The following is an 18,391-nucleotide window of genomic DNA, read 5'->3' as shown; positions in this document are numbered from 1 at the left end:
GCACGGTATTAGAATGGGTGGAAAAGCCCAGGAGTGGAAGAGTAGCCTAGTGGTTACAGCACCAGCATCAATATCCAGATGTACCCAGTACAAAGCCCACTGCTGCTCCTTGTGATCTTGGGCAAGTCACTTAACCCTCCATTGCCTCAGGTACAAAATTAGAATGTGAAACCTCCAGGGACAGAGAAATACATTGTGTACCTGAAGGTAACTCACCTTGAGCTACTACTGAAAAAGGTGCGAGATCTAAATACATGCATAATAGAGAACAGTAGGTAGAAAAGGGTTAAGAGACCAGGTAAAGACATGATGGGTACAAGTAGAAGAGCTGGGCTTGACTAGTGGAGGAATTTGTAAAAAGAATAGAAAATCTCAGCATAGTAAGCAGTCAAATGAGAACAGATAACCCTCTAACAGAGGCCGAATGCTCTTTGCATTGTGGAGGAAATACAGGACATGAGCTGAGGTACAGCATGAAGGGCCAAAGTTCTTCCACCCTTAGCATGCAGCCACCTTTCATAAAATAACCTTTAAAAAATTCACTTGGGCTAACCACTTATAACCCCAAAAATACTATTTTATTGAATAAAGCCAAGAACAAAGCAGTATACAGACAAAGTATTAACCTAAAGAAGGGGCCACTTATTTACAAAGTTGAATAACATGCTCAGATTAATGCTAGGATAGTATTTGATGAGAGAACACGCAGCCACTGCAAAGGCAGAGCCTGGCCCCCTGAAGGGTAACAATAATCCAAAACTGATTTCTTTAATTTTAGGTACAAGTCAGGTGCTAAACAAAACAGCAGCACCTCATCTACAGCAGCAGGCTGCAAAGAGCTTAAAAAAATAAACACTTCCAGTTCTTCCTCTGTTATATCACTTTACAAAAAGATACCTGATCTCCTCTAAAGCTGGATTCTTCCTGAACAGTCCATCATCACCTTCAAGACCACCACTGTGGATTCAGGTCCTGGTACACAGCCCCCAAGAGTGTATTTTTATACCACAGACAAAGGCTTAACATTCATGTTTCTACAGCTCTCAGTTTGTGTCCAAAGAAAAGAGAATTATTTTGGGCACATCATCTCATCTAGGCTGATTTCACACCAGGAGAAACAAAGGAGCACAAAAACATCCTCAAAGCACAAATCTCTCCTTTGTAAAGCGGGACAGATAAAAAAACCATGTGCAAAACTGTCTCGGACATTTTCTTAAAAACAACAGGTCCAGAAGAAAATCAACCTGCCTCCCATGCAAGTAAGAAGTTTACAATTCAAGCAAGCTTACTAGATATCACCCACCACCCCATGCATATGCTTTGCTTAGATTCAATTAACCCTATTCTCTACATAAGTGCTTTTTAAAATATATATATTTATGGATATCACACACAGTGTGAAGCAAACAAGCAGCAGGTAGGGGTGTAAACCATCTAAATAGCCAAGAAAACACATGATTGTATCCCCAGGAGATAGATAGGCTCTGCATCATCTGGGCCCTCCATGTTAAAGCTTTCAGGAGGCCTCCACTTCCCAAGATACTACGGAAGTAGTTCAGCCCTTCCTCATAACTCACAGAAAGATAGTGGTAACAAAACCTCAGGGGTTTACAGCCACCTCAACCAGTACTCAAGTCCTACTGAGCACACCTTCAACGCCCATACAGCGGAGAAGACTCTCTCAATACTCCACGACCACTCAATGGAAGGAAAAATCCTTCTGAAGACCAGAAATAGACTGGATCACGTCAGACTCATGTTATCCCTCCTACCAGCAGCCCTTGTTCCTACACAATTAGAGGCAGATCAGAGCAGGTACAATATTCAGGAGCTGTGCAAACCATTTCACCATTATTACAAAAAAAAAAAAAAAAGACAATATTACACATTATAAAGCTGCTTTTTGGGACAAAAAGCTTCAGACAGTAGCCCTAGGAACCACATTCTCAGGGGAAGCCCACACACACAGTGCAACTTTAAGCATTCATATATAGTCTCCGTAAAGGTGACAAAATGCCCTAACATGAAACGTTTTAACGTTTACAGATCCCATCCTCTTTTTTTTGGGGGGGGACCCAATAAACCCAAACCAACCTTTTAAAGACTGAATGGCGACATAAGCCCCCCCCCCTTCTGTGAAAGTCTTGGTTTCTTCAGCTCTTTGCGTCTCCCCAGCCCTTCCTTTCAGATCCATTACCCTCCCTTGCTCACAGTGCAGATCACAGCCTGGGGATTCTGTTGCAGTGAGCGAGCACATCTCCTGGTATTACTGTGCCCCCCCCCCCCCCCAGGAGAGAGTCAGTGATCATAGTTATAGACTAGTGGTAAAGCATACACAAAAAGAGCACCTGTAACCTAAGGAAATCACACTATTACTCTGTGCATCATTACCAAAAATTAAATAAGGACTTGAGCAATGAATAAAAAAAATAAGTTGAGCTAAATCAAATCAACGTCCAACTTTCTACCAGCAGACTGTACACCTAGATGTGACTGGAAAAGCAGATTGAAAAATAAATTGGTTGGGTGTAAGTTTAAGAGATTTAAAACATCAAAGTCTTTTTCTCTAAGAGTCCAATCCCAGAAAGATAGGCGGATCTGTTATGACATCTTGGCGCTCGTGTCAGATCCATCCTGCAGCTCTGCTCCCAGCAAGGACATCTTAGGTCAGTTGGTCAAAGAATTTGTACCACCAATTTCAGGGACAAAATCTAGCCTCTGGACTTTGAATATGTATCCCATCCATACTCCCCCTACCCCAGAGAGGTCTGGCATCTCCATGCTTTGTGTTTAAAAAAAAAAAAAAAAAGTGAAGAAACCCAGACTAAAAGTCTAGCTAAATTCTTTGTATGTGGTTCTCCCAATTGGGCCATGGTAAAAGCATAAATGTATGGTGCATTTTAAACGCCACCTCTTATTAGTGTATTCACAAATGCCACAGGAAAAACAGGCCTAGGAATGTCAGAACTGAGGCACGCTCAAAAGTAGGGCCAAGAAGTTAAAAACCCAAAACAGACAGCTGCACCCAGTTTAGAAAGCTCCAATACCAAAGAGCCGGCTGACTGATTCATTGGCACACACTACGGGATTCTTTGGGCAGCAGAAAACGATGTCCTCAGCAACGCACAGGAGAAATTAAGTGAGAAAAGTTCACGGAGCTGCAGGAGAGGGCAGCATGTGCCAGTGTCAGAGTAACTAGTCACCATTACAGAGGAGTGCCAAACAATTCCTTGGTTTCAGCTGGATGTGGTGTCTGGGATGACCTTCAACTTCTTCGAGATTTTGAGTGCTGAATAAGCCATTGCAGTGTAATATCTAAAGAGAGGAGAAGCATGCATTAAATACAAAGACTGCATCCTGCCTGAGAACTCCAGTAACAGCTAAACATGATGGCAGATAAGCAGCAGACAAACCCCATTGATCTGCCCAGCTTGGTTCCTTTTGCTGGGTCAGATTCCAATTCATTTCTGCCTTTTCCCATCACATAGCTGGGATTATTGTAATTCTTTATGTAACGGACTAAATAACAAATTGCTTGTCAAACTTCAACTTATACAGAATATAGCGGTGTAGCTGATTTTTCGATTCAGGAAATTTGAAAGTGTTTCTGGTTATCTTAGAAAATTGCATTGGTTACATGTTCATGAACGAATTATTTTCAAAATAGTATGTCTCGTTTTTCAAGTGTTGTATGGGAATTCTTCTGAATTATTAAACTTTTTCAGTCTGTTTTTACAATTCTACTAGAATTTGGGACAATTTCTTAAGATACTTGGTTTTTAAAACTATAAGGTTAAACGTCAGATTGTTTTCTTGTCATGCTATTGCTGAGTGGAATTCCTTCCACTTTTAGTCCATTTAGAATGAAATGAAATGCAGTTACGTAAGAAATTGAAAACCTTATTTGATAAATGTAATTTTTTTTTTTTTTGTAATTTGTTCTTCCTGCCTTGAACCTCATGCTGAGATTTGTGAAGTCCATAAACTGCAGATCAGATTAGATTAGCAATGTCTCCAACTGAGCTATTACAGTTTCTGCCTTCTGGGAGGCTGTTCAGTCACCCTTACTGTGAAGAAAAGTGTTTATTCTACATCTCAACAGTGAGCACAGACCTCTGCTCTAGTGATACCCAGAATATTCAGTCAGCCTCTTTGCAGACTGAGCTTCAGTTACTTCTCATTTCTTCTTACCTATATTATCCTTTTCTTTGCAAGAAATTGAATAGCAGCAAATTTCTCGATCCTGAATAGCAGCCAGATTCCTGTGCAAGAGAAAAAATAAAAATTTATCATCACTGTATGTACATGGCAGATGACAATCAAAATCCACAATATTCCACATCCCCAAATCACTCTCACTCCCCCCATCACCAAATTATCTACCCCCAAAACCACCCTTAAGCTCCCATAACCTCCAACACACCGTCTTAACAAGTCATGGATTATCAAAACACATTAGACATGATTTTAGCTGTTCCTAAAATTAAAATAATTCAGTCCCTCTGGCAACTTATTCTATAATTCTGGGATGGCCTCTGAAAACAGCTGCGACTTAAACCAAAATCTTTTCGATGTCGGCAGTGATAAATTCATTACTTCACTAGACTTCTTTCTGGCATAAAAAGATGACCACCTCTCAGAGCCAGACATCTACAAGCTGCATCTCATGCTATTCTAGTAATGAAATCAAAAATGCCTTGTGCGGAGCACACCAGGTACATCCTCAGGCAGAGCTGAGCAACACTGGAACCGTGAAACTAATCAGTGTCTTTCAGAGAAAAGCAGGACCTTAGCCTTGGCTTACTGGACAACAGGGACAGCTGTTACTGGAGGGAACGCAGGAGCTACAGGATGCCATCTGCCACATAGGCAAGACATTACTTCCATGAAAAATTTTTGCAGCCATCCCCTGGTCACCAAGAAGTTCTTTTTATTCTTTCAATTCTATTTTTTATATCTTAAATCGCCTGGACATGCTCCGCATATAAGGCAGTATATTGTCTGCATAAACGATAAGGACTTGTTTTCTAAAAGTGATGCATCACATCATCACCACTTCCATAAGTTCTGAAATGACCCCTCTCAAAATGTACACACAGACACACAGCTCTGCTCCGATGGCTGAAGCACATACATTTTCTCAATGAGTTGTTTCTCATCAAATGCATTAGGAAGGTCTCTCTTATTTCCAAGTACTAACACCTTAAAGAAAGAAAGAAAGAAAAAAATCAACCCAGGAACAATGACAAAGATTTTACTTCCAGGTTCATGTAGATCAACAACACAGGAGAAGTGCTGGCTTTGGTCGTTCATTGTGTGAAGAATCCTACTCCAAGGATTTATAGGTAAAAAATTCTGTACATTCACTTTATGTAAAAAAATAAAAATTAATATATAATCTATTTAGAGCACCTCTGTGTGTCCTACTTATTCAGTTTTGCTCAAAATTCCAGTGAGAAAGAATAAAACAATTCACATTTACCTGTCCTACTCCACTCGGGATTACATTATCAACTCCCCTAAAATGTCTTCTCCAGGCTTAGGAGCCTCAATCTTTAGCCTTCCTTCATAGGAGACTTGTTTCATTCTCTCTCATTTTGGTCACCCTTTATTATACCTTTCCTAATTTTTTTTTTTTTAGAATTCTGAACAATGTTTAAAATGTAGACAAGAAAAATCAGATCTTCTGAGAGTGCAAAGCTGCTCACAGTGGATACAGTAGAACAGAAAAGCTAAACTAAAGAGTACACTGGCACAAAGAGCAGAAAGATGTGATCTTAAGAACACTGCCCCTCTTAGTAGAAGCCTGGACGACCTATACAGAATCTGGCAGCTAAAGCTGAGCACAGAACCCAGATTCAAAAGTGCTATTATCAGCATAAACAAGCACTTAATTGGCATTAGGAATTACATGCAGATCTGCCCTGTGCCCTATAACATATGTGTCTAAATTTCATAGCGTACAACTCCAAAGGGGGCGCGGTCATGGGCAGGTGAATTAGGTGTATGCTTTTCAAAGGCCTTAAGTGCTCCTGTCCAAAGTTAGGGGCGAAAAGTGCACCAAGCTAGAATCTGTAAAGGTCATTCTGACAGAGCGCCATTTAAAGAATACTATCTTAGTGAGAATCATCTCGGCTGCAGTCACTGAATTCCCCTTATGCACAAAGCCAGCCAAATCCTAAATGTATCTGGAACATGCCAGTGCTGAACCTACAGTTCACACCAGATCATAACCTTAAGAGAAAAAGGACAAGAATACTCTGACCTCTCCCAAAATCGACAAGCCACTCTGCATTATCTTTCCCCTTAAAAAGGGAGGTCTCGCTGTCATTATCGTGCAAAAAATCCCAGACATGAATGATGCATAGCAAGAGGGGAAGACAAGTAAGACAGAATATTCTGTGTAAAAAATTTACAATCCATGTATGAGCAGGAGAGAACTGGAGGGTCTTTCCTACTTACCGAGATTCCTTGCAGCTGGGGTTTGTCTAACAGATTGTGCAGCTCATTGCGAGCTGCTTCAATCTTTTCACGGTCTGCAGCATCTACCATATAACTGCAACAAATCAGGAGAGACACATAGCATTTTTTTCATAATCCCCCTCTTAAAATCATAATCCTCCCCTCTTAAACCATCACAGAGATGGGATCATTTATACATTTTTTTTCTTATAGTTCTGAGCAATATCAGAACAGAACCCAGGTAAGGGTAAGGACCTGATCAGTACAGTAAAGGTTGTAAAGACACTGCATGCAGCAGCTGTTTTGTTCACAGCAAACCACACCGTTTAATTTCACTCCACTCCCAGCATGTTTATTCACCCCCTCCTCATGCCAGATGGGTACTGTCGGATCTTACAAGTTTCTATCAGGTTTGACACGTACTTAGTTCTTCAGTGATACAGAACTTCACAGAACAAACATGTAGAAAAACTCACACAATAGCATTGACTCCTCTGCAGTATCGTTCCCACATACTTCTGAACCGAGGCTGTCCACCAATATCCCAGATCTGTAACAGAGAAAGTGATCCAAAACAAAGCTCAAAGTCACAGAAAACTGCTGCATGGAATTACAGGGAGAGACACTAGAGGAAAAGCTACAAATCCAGCGATGTTAAATGTCAAACTTTTTTCTCTAAGACTGGCTTTTGAATACATGAACCACCACTAAGGATTACCACTTATCCCATTATTGGTTATAACCCCCCCCCCCTGCCATGATCATGTATGGGCAGCCTTGCTACTTTACAGACAGATGTGCTCACTACATTTCTATTCACCACCCCCCCCCCCCCCCCCCCCCCCGCATATCATTATACCAAAGTGAGGCACATCCTAACAAGAGGAAATTGAGAATGGGGAAGTTTTTGAAAATTGAGCAGTTTACATAAATTTCTAAAAGACCCTTAGCACAGGTGATACTTGGTTACAAAATATCCTGCGTGAGTTAGGGCAGGGTAGCTCCCCCTCTCGAAATCCTATAAAAATATGATGAACAGTACCTTTATTGTTACATTGCCCTTGGTAACCTTTCTCATGTTGAAGCCCACAGTAGGGATCATGTCTTCATTGAACTGACCTGACTGGATAAAAAGCAGAATCAGATGAGCATTGCATGCAGATCCCTTAATTTACATCCACAAGTGCAGGAGAGAAACATCCAGACCAGTCCTGTAGTGAGCACATGCCTCTCTTCCACGGGCTGTAATATGTGTATAATACATGACATCAACATAAAATCAGACGCAAGATTCTATCACAGATTTAACCGGTCTTGCTGACCAGGTGGTTATCTCACTGCGATTGAACCACCATCTAGTTCCCCCCTCTGCTCCTGATGTGGGGTATGAGTGAAGAATTGGATGAACTATTGCTATAAACCACCTAATCTCTTACTAGCATGGGAAGATGGTGGAGAAGTTAAGTACTGTGAATCAGATGGGTTTCTGAGCACGTAAGGTGAGAACTCTGGCAATGGGTACATCTGGGCTTGCAGACCTGAGCAAAGAATCATTAACTTATCGCTTCATCTGTTGTCGTTGTGTTGCTTATATTCTACACCTTACTGGTATGATATTTCATCTTTTCTTACAAGCAAAAACCAAGATACAATTTTACGGAGTTATTAAAAGAAAAACAAAATAAATGGTAAACCTCTTTGGTGTGATATGGAAGGGCAGTGTATCAAATGTGCCAAAGAAACCTTAGGATGTGTTACAGAACTTCAAAGTTTGCACAAGTTTTCCAAATCTTCCATATGAGGCTTTTTGATCATAGCCTTCAGCTCAAATCACATTTCTACTGAAAAAGCAAATTTTTTTAAGTCATGTAAAATGAAGAAATTCAGTTCCGCATTTTTCCTAACACGTTCTCCCACTAAGTAGCAGAAGATTATTCTGGCATAGGGGAGGGGGCACTTTACTCCTGCTCCTTCAAGCTTCCACCTCAAATCAGAACCAAGGCTAGAAGCTAACAGTTAAAGCCTTATTTGGAAACTACTTAATGATTTTTTTTTCCCCACTTATTGTAATCCAGTCATCCTATAGTGAGACTTCCAGGGCGTTTTAAAATGTTCTTGTCCCTCAAGATATTGGGTAGATTCAGTTGTTGATTCTATGGCTGGAACAGAGAATCACTGGCTGCACATCTTTTTCCTTGTCCGTTTGGTTTGAATCGTAAACTGTTTTTTATTTTTCCTGAAAAAGAAAATGGTGGCACATATTTGATTCCCACTGCAGCTTCTTGTGACCCTGAGCAAGTCACTTCACTCTCCGTTGCCCCAGATACAAAACCAACTGTGAGCTCACTAGGGACAGAGAAAGTACCTGTATATAATAAAAATGCAAACAGCTTTGCCTGTACCACAGGTTAGTATATCAAATTCATGACCCTTCTGACCCCAGAATGGCCACATCCAAAGTTTTAATGTTACATAATGCCTCACTTTTACTGGCCAGAGATGGGAATGGCGTGGAGGCATAACCTGAACTTGGCTATATAATTGGAATGTAGGCTCCTTCATGGAGAGGTCCCAATATTACAAGAAGTGCTCCCCTACCACCAGCAGTTCCCACTGCCCAAAATGTGTCACTATAGTACCACCCTGACCTAGAGATATGGCTTCTACAGAAAGTCAGGTAATAAACACAGATACTGTACATTCAACAACCACCACGACAAACTAGACCTTTTCCAGTTCAAGAAAAATACCCGCAAAGTGTCACGTATTGCTCTCCTTTTGCTTCACGTCAAACAGGTCTCAAAAAGATATCAAATGCCACAATGAAAGTCCTTTTTGCAAAACCACAGATGATTTGGAATAATCTTTGCTGAACTGCTCACAGGAGCTCAATGACTAACAGAGACAAGACCTAGGCACAGAACCCCAATGACATTTGAAACCTACCAATGTAACCTCAGACTGGAGCATTCTGTCCCACCCCATTACATCAAATTCCATCCACTTTCCCTATATACAATATGTAAACCGCTTTCATTCTATCAAATCCCATCCCACTGTCCTTTCTTGTATATAATATGTAAACCGCTTCCATTATTTATGCATTTTATAAATGTGTAAACCGCTTTCATTCTATCAAATCCCATCCCCTTTCCCTGTATATATTATGTAAACAGCTACCATAATTTCAAATTGCATCCCCTTTCCCTATATATATAAAACGCTTTCATTATATCAAATCCCTTTCCCTATATATGTGTAAACCACTTTCATTATATCAAGGCCTGGAATAAACTTCCTGAGTCTGTACGTCTAGCTTCATCTCTACCTGTTTTCAAATCTATGGTGAAAACCCACCTTTTCACTGCTGCTTTTGGCTCCTAGCCACTACTCATTTGCCCCCCCCCCCCCCCCCCCCCTTGTTCCTTCTCACCCAGTACTTCCCTCGCCCTTAATTGTCTTGTCTGTGTTATTTTAGATTGTAAACTCTATTGAGCAGGAACTGTCTCTCTGTGTCAGGTGTTCAGCGCTGCGTGCGTCTGGTAGCGCTAAACAAATGCTAATGTAATAATAATAATAATAAATCCCTTTCCCTATATATATGTAAACCGCTTTCATTATATTAAACCTCACCTCCTTCCCTTGTATATAACATTTAAACCGCTTTCATTGCATCCAATCCCACCCCCGGCCCAGCGCTCACCGCGATGACATTGACGAAGGTGGTCTTGCCCGAGTACTGCAGCCCGACCAGCGTCAGCTCCATCTCCTCCTTCCAGAAGAGGGAGCGGAACCAGTCCAGCAGCCGGTTAATCAGGGCCAGCATGGCGGCAACGAGACACTACAACAGCGGCCTAACCACCTCCCTCCACAGCAGCAGCCAGAGGTGCCGGTCATATGACAGGCAGCGAACGTACCTCCGAGCCCCACACCAGGCTAGAGAGTCTGCCGGGCGCCAACGAGATAGCAGCGCCACCCCGCGGCAGCGGCTCCGAGGCTGTCCTGGAGCATGGAGCGCACAAGAAAGGCAGAGCGTCCCTGCTCCCTACCATAGAACTGGCAAACCCAGCGCAGAGCGTCTCATCCCCATAGCATAGAGCGGACGAAAGAAGACAGAGCGTCTTCCCGGCACTATAGAGAGGATGGAGAAGGACAGAGCGTCCCACTCCCTACGCCTGACCACAGAACTGGCAAGGACAGCGCAGAGCGTCTCATCCCCGTAGCATAGAGCGGACGAAAGAAGACAGAGCGTCCCACTCCCTGCGCCTGACCATAGAACTGGCAAAAGGCAGCGCAGACCGTCTCATCCCCGTAGCATAGAAAGGACGAAAGAAGACAGAGCGTCTTCCTGGCACTATAGAGAGGACGGAGAAGGACAGAGCGTCCCACCACTGCCTACGCGGCCTGACCATAGAACTGGGCAAGGACAGCTCATACAGTCTCAACCTCGTAGTATAGAGCGGATCACGGAACAGGACAGAGGCAGAGCGCCTCTCAAGGAGGTTTTATTACAGAAGACGGCATGAGTCGATCTGGTCCATTATGTAAGCTGAAGCCAGTAGGCGGAGCTTGTCGGACTTTCAAGTACATTAGTGTGGGTGTACCAAGATGAAGAATTAAAACCTCATGGGTGGAGACTGGCTTCAGCATTGTGACATCACGCTATCTTCTGTCATTAACCCTCGTTGGGTATCTATCTCCCATCGCTGGGTGTAGAAGAACATTACAGAACTCACTGTCCCTGTCAAGGAGGTTTCACACACATTGAACCCGCTCCTCAAGCTCACACACCAAAGCCCCTTCTGTAACACACTGAGAGGAGGTGACTTTGACGTCTGGTCAGGCAGCAGCGACCCTGCAATTGCTGCTTCCTGTGCCAGCTCTGCAATTTAAAATAATGAACTCTTGGTTACAGCCACCATTTTAAACTGTAGAGCCGGCAGCAGCTGGGAAGCTGCTGCCCAACAGTACCCTAGACCACCAGGGCAAGGAGTAAGAGGTGCCTGCATGGTATGGGGGGGCAGGATTAAGGGGTACCTGCATGTAGGGTTACCATTCGTCCGGATTTCCCCGGACATGTCCTCTTTTTGAGGGCGCCGTCGGGAGTCCGGCGGATTTCAGCAATTCCTTCATTTGTCCAGGTTTCCGGGCCGTCGCCGTCGATCGGGTCATCACATTATGACCTGTCCTCTGAGTCCGACTCCGACTTGACTCCTCTCATCATGCAAGGACAGCGGTGCCACGTGGGCCGACGCAGGCAGACTACAGGCAGCGTCTGTGCGTGTGCGTGCCCCTCACCTCTCTACCCTCATCTCCCCTTACATTCCTACCCATAACCTCTGCTCTCAAGATAAATCCCTCCTTTCAGTACCCTTCACCACCACTGCCAACTCCAGGCTCCGCCCTTTCTGCTCGCCTCACCCCATGCTTGGAACAAACTCCCTGAGCCCATACGCCAGGCCCCCTCCCTGCCCATCTTCAAATCATTGCTCAAAGCCCACCTCTTAATGTCGCCTTCGGCACCTAACCACTACACCTCTACTCAGGAAAGCTAGACTACCCCAACTTGACATTTCGTCTTTTAGATTGTAAGCTCCTTTGAGCAGGGACCATCCTTCTTTGTTAATTTGTATAGCGCTGCATAACCCTAGTAGCGCTCTAGAAATGTTAAGTAGTAGTAGTGCGTGCCAGCCAGCGCCTGCCTGCTGATCAGCATCAGCTGATCTGATGATCCTGCACGCTGCTACTGCAGCCTCCTGCCTTCTCCGCCTGCAGCCGCCACCATAATAACCAAGTCAACGACGAGGCTGCAGCGTCTGGAACTCTGGACTGTCTGGTGACTGGTCTGTCTGTGTGCCCCTGCCTTGCCTTGCTGCCCTTAGCCGCTGCCATAACCTGAGGTAGTGAGGTAAGATAACTAGATCATCGACGATGACCTTTAAAATTCGGAGGGGGGACCCTGGAACTTGAAGGGACTCCCTTCAAGTTCCAGGATCCCCCCTCCGAATTTTCAAGGGAGGGGGGGACGCCTGGAACTGGGATGGAGGGAGGGGAATGCATACAACTTATTCTCTGTTTCATGCTGCTGCAAGATGAGAAGCTCTCTATACTACATAAAGCCCTGTTTCAGATAAGTATCTGCATATCTTGTTCTTCAGTATGTTGGAACAAACTTGCTTTGTAATAGCAGATATTATACCAAAGTCTATGGACGATGTGGAACATAGCTCTCTTTCTAAGTTACCTGTGCAGTGAATAGTACTACATGACTCAGGTTATAAACATGAAAATGTGGATGAGGGGAGGTCTCCTCCTCCATCCTTCTGTGAACACTTGGAGATGCACATTCTATCCATGGTTCCCCCCCGATGGTTCTGTTATAGGAAAAGTGGGAGGGGCATGACAGGGACCCGAGGAAGTGTTATTGCATGACATGGGAGGGGTTTTTTTTATACCTATTCAGTGTAGCACAAAAGAGAATGGGGCATTTTCAAGAAAACTGTAGGACATCTGAGAAGTTCTGGAAACTCAAGATGGTTGCTATAAAATTTACCTGCTAAAGAGAAGCCTGTAAAATGTTGGTGCCATAAAGGAGTGGCCTTTTCCATTGTAGAGTAAAACTGGAGCTTCTATATGTGTTGTGAGGCAAGTGCTGTATTGCCTGTGAGCTTGAGAGAAATGTACCTGTGCATGATTCCAGAATGCCCTGGAAGTTGCTTGCAGAGAAGCATAAGGAGGTCTTAGGGATATTTTACTAAGGTGATGTAGCATTTTTAGCTCACAGTAGAAATCAGCTGGTGGTAAATGCCGAGACACCCATAGGAATTTAAAGGGCATCTTGGTGTTTGACACCAGCTGCTTTCCATTGCGAGCTAAAAACGCTACCACGGCTTAGTAAAAGACCCCCTTAGTGATCAAACAAGCTGAGTCCACAGCCCAAGTGAAGCCCAAGAATTGAGATTTAACCTTTTCGTTATAGTGCTGGTGTTGATTGGTATCCCACCACCTTTACAATTGGGAGAGTCATGGTTGATGATTGTGAGATCTTAGGCCACAAGGAGTGTCCTCAGTACCACACACAGCAAGTGCTGGTGGTGGGTTATAATATTTATTTTTCATGGGAAGAAATTAACATTTTTCTTGTGCACCAGTGATATACATGTTTTGTAGTATGGCATGTCTCAAAGATCTTACATTTTATTGTAATTATATTATCCTCCATTATTGCGTGGGCTTCTTTTTCTGTAAGTCACATTGAACCTTTTTAGGGATTCTGTGACTAACCAAGCTCTGTATTTAGATTAGTGTAAATATAGAAAAAGAAGTTCTTACCTTGCCCTCCCCTTTCCCAGAGAGGGGGGCTTCTTGCAGAGGACAGGGAGGTACAGAGGGCTCAGGACAGCCCAGAAACAGTAATCCAAATGTAGGGTTACCATATGTTCGGATTTACCCGGACATGTCCTCTTTTTGAGGACATGTTCGGGCGTCCGGATGGGTTTTGCCAGTCCACCCGTTTGTCCGGATTTCTAGACAAACGGGCGGGCAGGCGGCGGGCCTATCCTAGCCTCCCCTTCCCTTACTTACTATCTACTGCCCTGGTGGTCTAGTGACCTCTTCGGGGCAGGAAAGAGCCCCCTCTTTCCTGCCCGGAGCGCTGGCTTTCCCTGCATCCTGTTGCTGTGACGGTCTTGGGATTCAAAACGGCCACCAAGAGTTGAAGCGGCCTCGCGAGACTTAAACTCTTGGTGGCCATTTTGAATCCCGAGACCGTCACAGCAACAGGATGCAGGGCAAGGACAGAGCTCCGGGCAGGAAAGAGGGTGCTCTTTCCTGCCCTGAAGAGGTCACTAGACCACCAGGGCAGTAGATTGTAAGTAAGGGGAGAGGAGGTGACGGGGGGGGTGGGGCAGGGGAGGGGAATATGTGACAGGGGGTGGGGTGAGGATGTGAAAAGGGCGGGGCAGGGCATATGAGGACAAAATATGGTAATCCTACCTGCATGGTATTGGGGGGGGGGGGGAGGTCAGGAAAAGAGATGCCTGCATGGGATGGTCCCGGTGTAGAAGGGGAGGGGGCAGAATGCATTGAAAGCAATACATGACCACCTAAACTTCAGGAAATCACAAAAAACCCACCCCACCCCACCTCTTCAAAAAAGCTTATCCCACCGATCCAACATAAATCCCCACACCCAGCAACACAACATAATCAATGATCGTACTGGACAATTTACTATCCTCTTTCCCCTCGACCCATGACGCCTGATTCACTTCTACCTCATTTGACCACAACACAATCTTGTATTTGTTATCAACCAAAATGGCAAACACCTTTACGGTGCTTTGTAAGCCACATTGAGCCTGCAAATAGGTGGGAAAATGTGGGATACAAATGTAACAAATTAAGAAAAAATAAATAATAAAAGTGGACAGAGCATCTCTACCCCAGTGTGTTAGAAGGGGAGGAGACAGAAGTGGGCAGAGCTCACTGCCCCAGTGTAGAATGGGTGGGGCAGAAGTGAACAGAGCTCACTGCCCCGATGTAGAAGTGGAGGGGGCAGAAGTGGACAGAGCTTCTCTACCCCAGTGTGTAGAAGGGAAGGGGGCACAAGTGGACAAAGCGTAGCCACTTTTCAGATTTTACAAAGTGAGGCAGATTTCATTAGGGCCACTGTGACTGTGGTAGCTTTGATCGGATGACACATGACTTTGTTGCAATAAATATTTAGACATAATGCAATTTTGAATAAAGTTTGTGCTTAGAATAATGAAAGGGTTCCATATTTCCTCAGTCAGTTTTTCTGATCTGATGTGATATGACTTTGGAGCTGAGAAGAATTACATGTTCATTCGCAGAACTGTATAGAAGAGGCCAGCCTAGTATTCGTTTTGCAACTGACTTGCCAATTCTGCAGATAGGATGTCTGGCTAAACTTCGCCCTTCTTACCATTGAAACAGTTACCCAAGCAATTAGCAGGTTCTCCAATACTCACTGTAAATTAGATACCTGTCCCAGCTACCTAATGAAATCCGCTCCTGACCGCTTCATAGCAGACCTCACATCCCACCTAAACTACATGCTTCAGCATGGTCTCTTCCCTAAGGAAAATGGCAATATCCTACTCACCCCGATACCAAAAGATACCAAGAAACAATCAAATGAAATCACCAATTAACGACCAGTAGCATCTATCCCGTTGGCAGTTAAACTGATGGAAAGCATGGTATCCAAACAACTCACATAATATATAAACAAACAATATTACACGAATCACAGTCCGGTTTTCGCCCCCTCCACAGCACGGAAACAGTACTACTCACTCTCCTAGCCAAGTTCAAGCAGGAAATAGCAATGGGCAAAAAGATCCTTCTCCTCCAATTCGACATGTCTGGTGCATTTGACATGGTAAACCACAATATACTAATAAGACTACTAGACAAGTTCAAGATTGGTGGAAATATAATTAGCTGGATCAAGGGTTTCCTAACCACAAGAACATATCAAGTATTATCAAACTCAAACACATCACCTCCGTGGAAAGCAGATTGTGGAGTACCACAAGGATCACCACTATCACCAATCCTCTTCAACTTAATGATGACCCCAGTAGCCAAGACCTTATCCAACCAAGGCCTGAACCCTTCCATCTACGGTGACGATGTCATAATTTACATCCCATACAAAACTAACCTGACAGAAATCACCAACGAAATCAAGCTCAGTCTGAACATCATGGACTCATGGGCAAATGCATTTCAACTAAAACTCAATAAAGACAAAACACACTGTCTCATCCTATCATCCCAACACAATGTGGGCAAACCCACAAGTATCGATACCCCAGATCACACCCTCCCAATCTCAGGCAGCCTAAAAATCCTCGGCGTGACCTTGGACCGCAACCTAACATTAGAGAGCCAAGTGACATCCACTACAAAGAAAATGTTCCACTCAATGTGGAAACTTAAACACGTGAAACAATTCTTTCCAAGGGAAACTTTTGCAACCTGATACAATTAATGGTACTAAACCATGTAGACTACTGTAATGGAATTTACGCGGGTTGCAAAGAACAAACCTTAAAGAAACTTCAGACCGCTCAAAACATGGCAGCTAGGCTTATCTTCGGAAAAACGCGATTTGAAAGTGCAAAGCCCCTTCGCGAAAAACTACACTGGCTCCCAATCAAAGAACGCATTGCTTTCAAAATCTGCACTCTGGTTCACAAAATTATCTACGGTGAAGCCCCGGGATACATGACAGACTTGATTGACCTACCAACTAGAAACACATCTGAATCAACACGAAAGTACCTAAATCTGCACTACCCAAGCTGGAAAGGACTCAAATACAAATCAACTTATGCGTCCAGTTTTTCCTACATAAGCACACAACTGTGGAACACATTACCAAAAGCCTTGAAAACTACGAACGACCACCTAAACTTCCGGAAAACACTAAAAACTAACCTGTTTAAAAAGGCATACCCTACCGATCCAACATAAATGCCTGATCTCTGCAACACAACAAAACTAAAAAAATGTAATGGACATAACACAACTCTTCTGTTGTACGATTCCCTAGTGTGGCTGTGCCACATGAACTTTATCTTACCACAACATCACTTTGTATTTGTTTACACCGGAGTCTGTAACGCCTCTCTGGTACTATGTAAGCCACATTGAGCCTACAAATAGGTGGGAAAATATGGGATATAAATGTAACAAATAAATGAACTGTTTAATATAATGTGTAACAATTAAATGAACTGTTTAATATAATGTGTAACAATTAAATGAACTGTTTAATATAATGTTATTGTACAAGTTCGGTCTCATAAATCTATACATGTCCAAATACAAAATACAAAGCTTGGTTATAATCATTCCCACATTGAGCTTCAGGCCCTAGTAGCTGATCTGTCTTACAAAGTTTTTCAATAATAGAGTTGCTCTTGCATCCACATCCTAAGACAGAGCCGGCATTCCATCTTAACCAGTCAGTAGGTCTGTCAACATTTTTTCCGAGACCTTATGCCTGCAACGGTGAAAGCACACTGCATGTTCTGGACTGCAGGAGAACCTTGGCTTTCTATCAGGAGTGGACTAAAGTGCATAAAGAATACAGCTAACATTTTTTTTTCTTTTACCCAAATAGGATGGGAGCTGCATGAATGAATGCATTATTTACAGCTGACTAGCAAACTGCATTTCTTTTGCTTGTGCTCAGGCTGGGCTGACTCTGGAGGGTCCTGTCAAAGCTCATAATGTCAGAGCTTTGGCTGTGCTGGTGGCCCATTGTAATCAGCTGCCACAAAGGAGATTTGCAGAGCTGCAATGTTGTCTTCGGACCACATATTCACCTCACATTATTGTTTAGAATAAGACGCCCAACGCAACAGTTGGTTTGGCCAGACAGACCTCCAGAATGTATTTGGGGTTTAGAATCCAACTCCGCCCCCCAGGCCCATTTGTTTTCTATTCCAGACTTCTTCTAAAGGGGAAAAACTGTTACAAGTTCTTGTTCAGTTCTTATTTCTGTTCATTAACCCTTGCTTGTTGCAGGATCCTATACATATTCCCCGTTTTTTTAGTTGAAGGCAGTCTGTAGGTATGGAGTCCCACATGTAATACTATCAGTAACCTGCTTGTCTTCGAAGAAAACAGTTACTTACCTGTAGCAGGTGTTCACTTAGGGCAGTAGGATACATGGAGGGGCATTTTTGATATGACGTCTAAAAGAAAATGTCCAAGTGAAAAATGAACAAAATCAAGCCATTGGGACGTAGGAGGAGCCAGCCTTCCTAGTAAACTGGCCATGCAGCCATCCCATCAGAGCAGTGGGGCACCCTAGGGAGCACTGCAGTGGACATCACATAAAAGGCCCCAAGTATACATCTCACCATTACCCCCTTATATTGTATGGGGA

The 18,391-nt window shown here is 43.6% G+C and overlaps 1 protein-coding gene across 1 annotated transcript; it reads right to left on the bottom strand.

Annotated features, from left to right (window-relative positions):
- Positions 1–244: 244 nt before the first annotated feature.
- ARL8B (ADP ribosylation factor like GTPase 8B) lies at positions 245–10,368 on the bottom strand. The gene is made up of 7 exons (XM_030205954.1): positions 10,166–10,368; positions 7,505–7,585; positions 6,939–7,012; positions 6,463–6,556; positions 5,135–5,202; positions 4,192–4,262; positions 245–3,315 (listed from the first exon to the last, which is right to left on the bottom strand). The coding sequence occupies exons 1-7, from the start codon at positions 10,286–10,288 to the stop codon at positions 3,266–3,268; spliced, it is 561 nt and encodes a 186-aa protein (XP_030061814.1). The 5' UTR covers positions 10,289–10,368; the 3' UTR covers positions 245–3,265.
- Between the last annotated feature and the right edge of the window lie 8,023 nt (positions 10,369–18,391).

The sequence above is a fragment of the Microcaecilia unicolor genome, chromosome 6 (assembly GCF_901765095.1).
Source record: "Microcaecilia unicolor chromosome 6, aMicUni1.1, whole genome shotgun sequence".
In the NCBI taxonomy this organism is placed as follows: Eukaryota; Metazoa; Chordata; class Amphibia; order Gymnophiona; family Siphonopidae; genus Microcaecilia; species Microcaecilia unicolor.
The sequence above is the reverse complement of the archived record's forward strand: the minus strand, read 5'-3'. Positions and strand labels throughout refer to the sequence as shown.

Bases quoted from the DNA above. Each gene is read 5' to 3' on its own strand.
- ARL8B (XM_030205954.1), bottom strand. From the start codon at position 10,288: ATGCTGGCCCTGATTAACCGGCTGCTGGACTGGTTCCGCTCCCTCTTC. The intron at 6,557-6,938 runs GTGAGTTTTTCT...GATTTGTTGCAG, and splicing joins AGAGGAGTCAATGCTATTGT to TTATATGGTAGATGCTGCAG. The intron at 3,316-4,191 runs GTAAGAAGAAAT...TCCTCTCTTTAG, and splicing joins CAAAGAAAAGGATAATATAG to ATATTACACTGCAATGGCTT.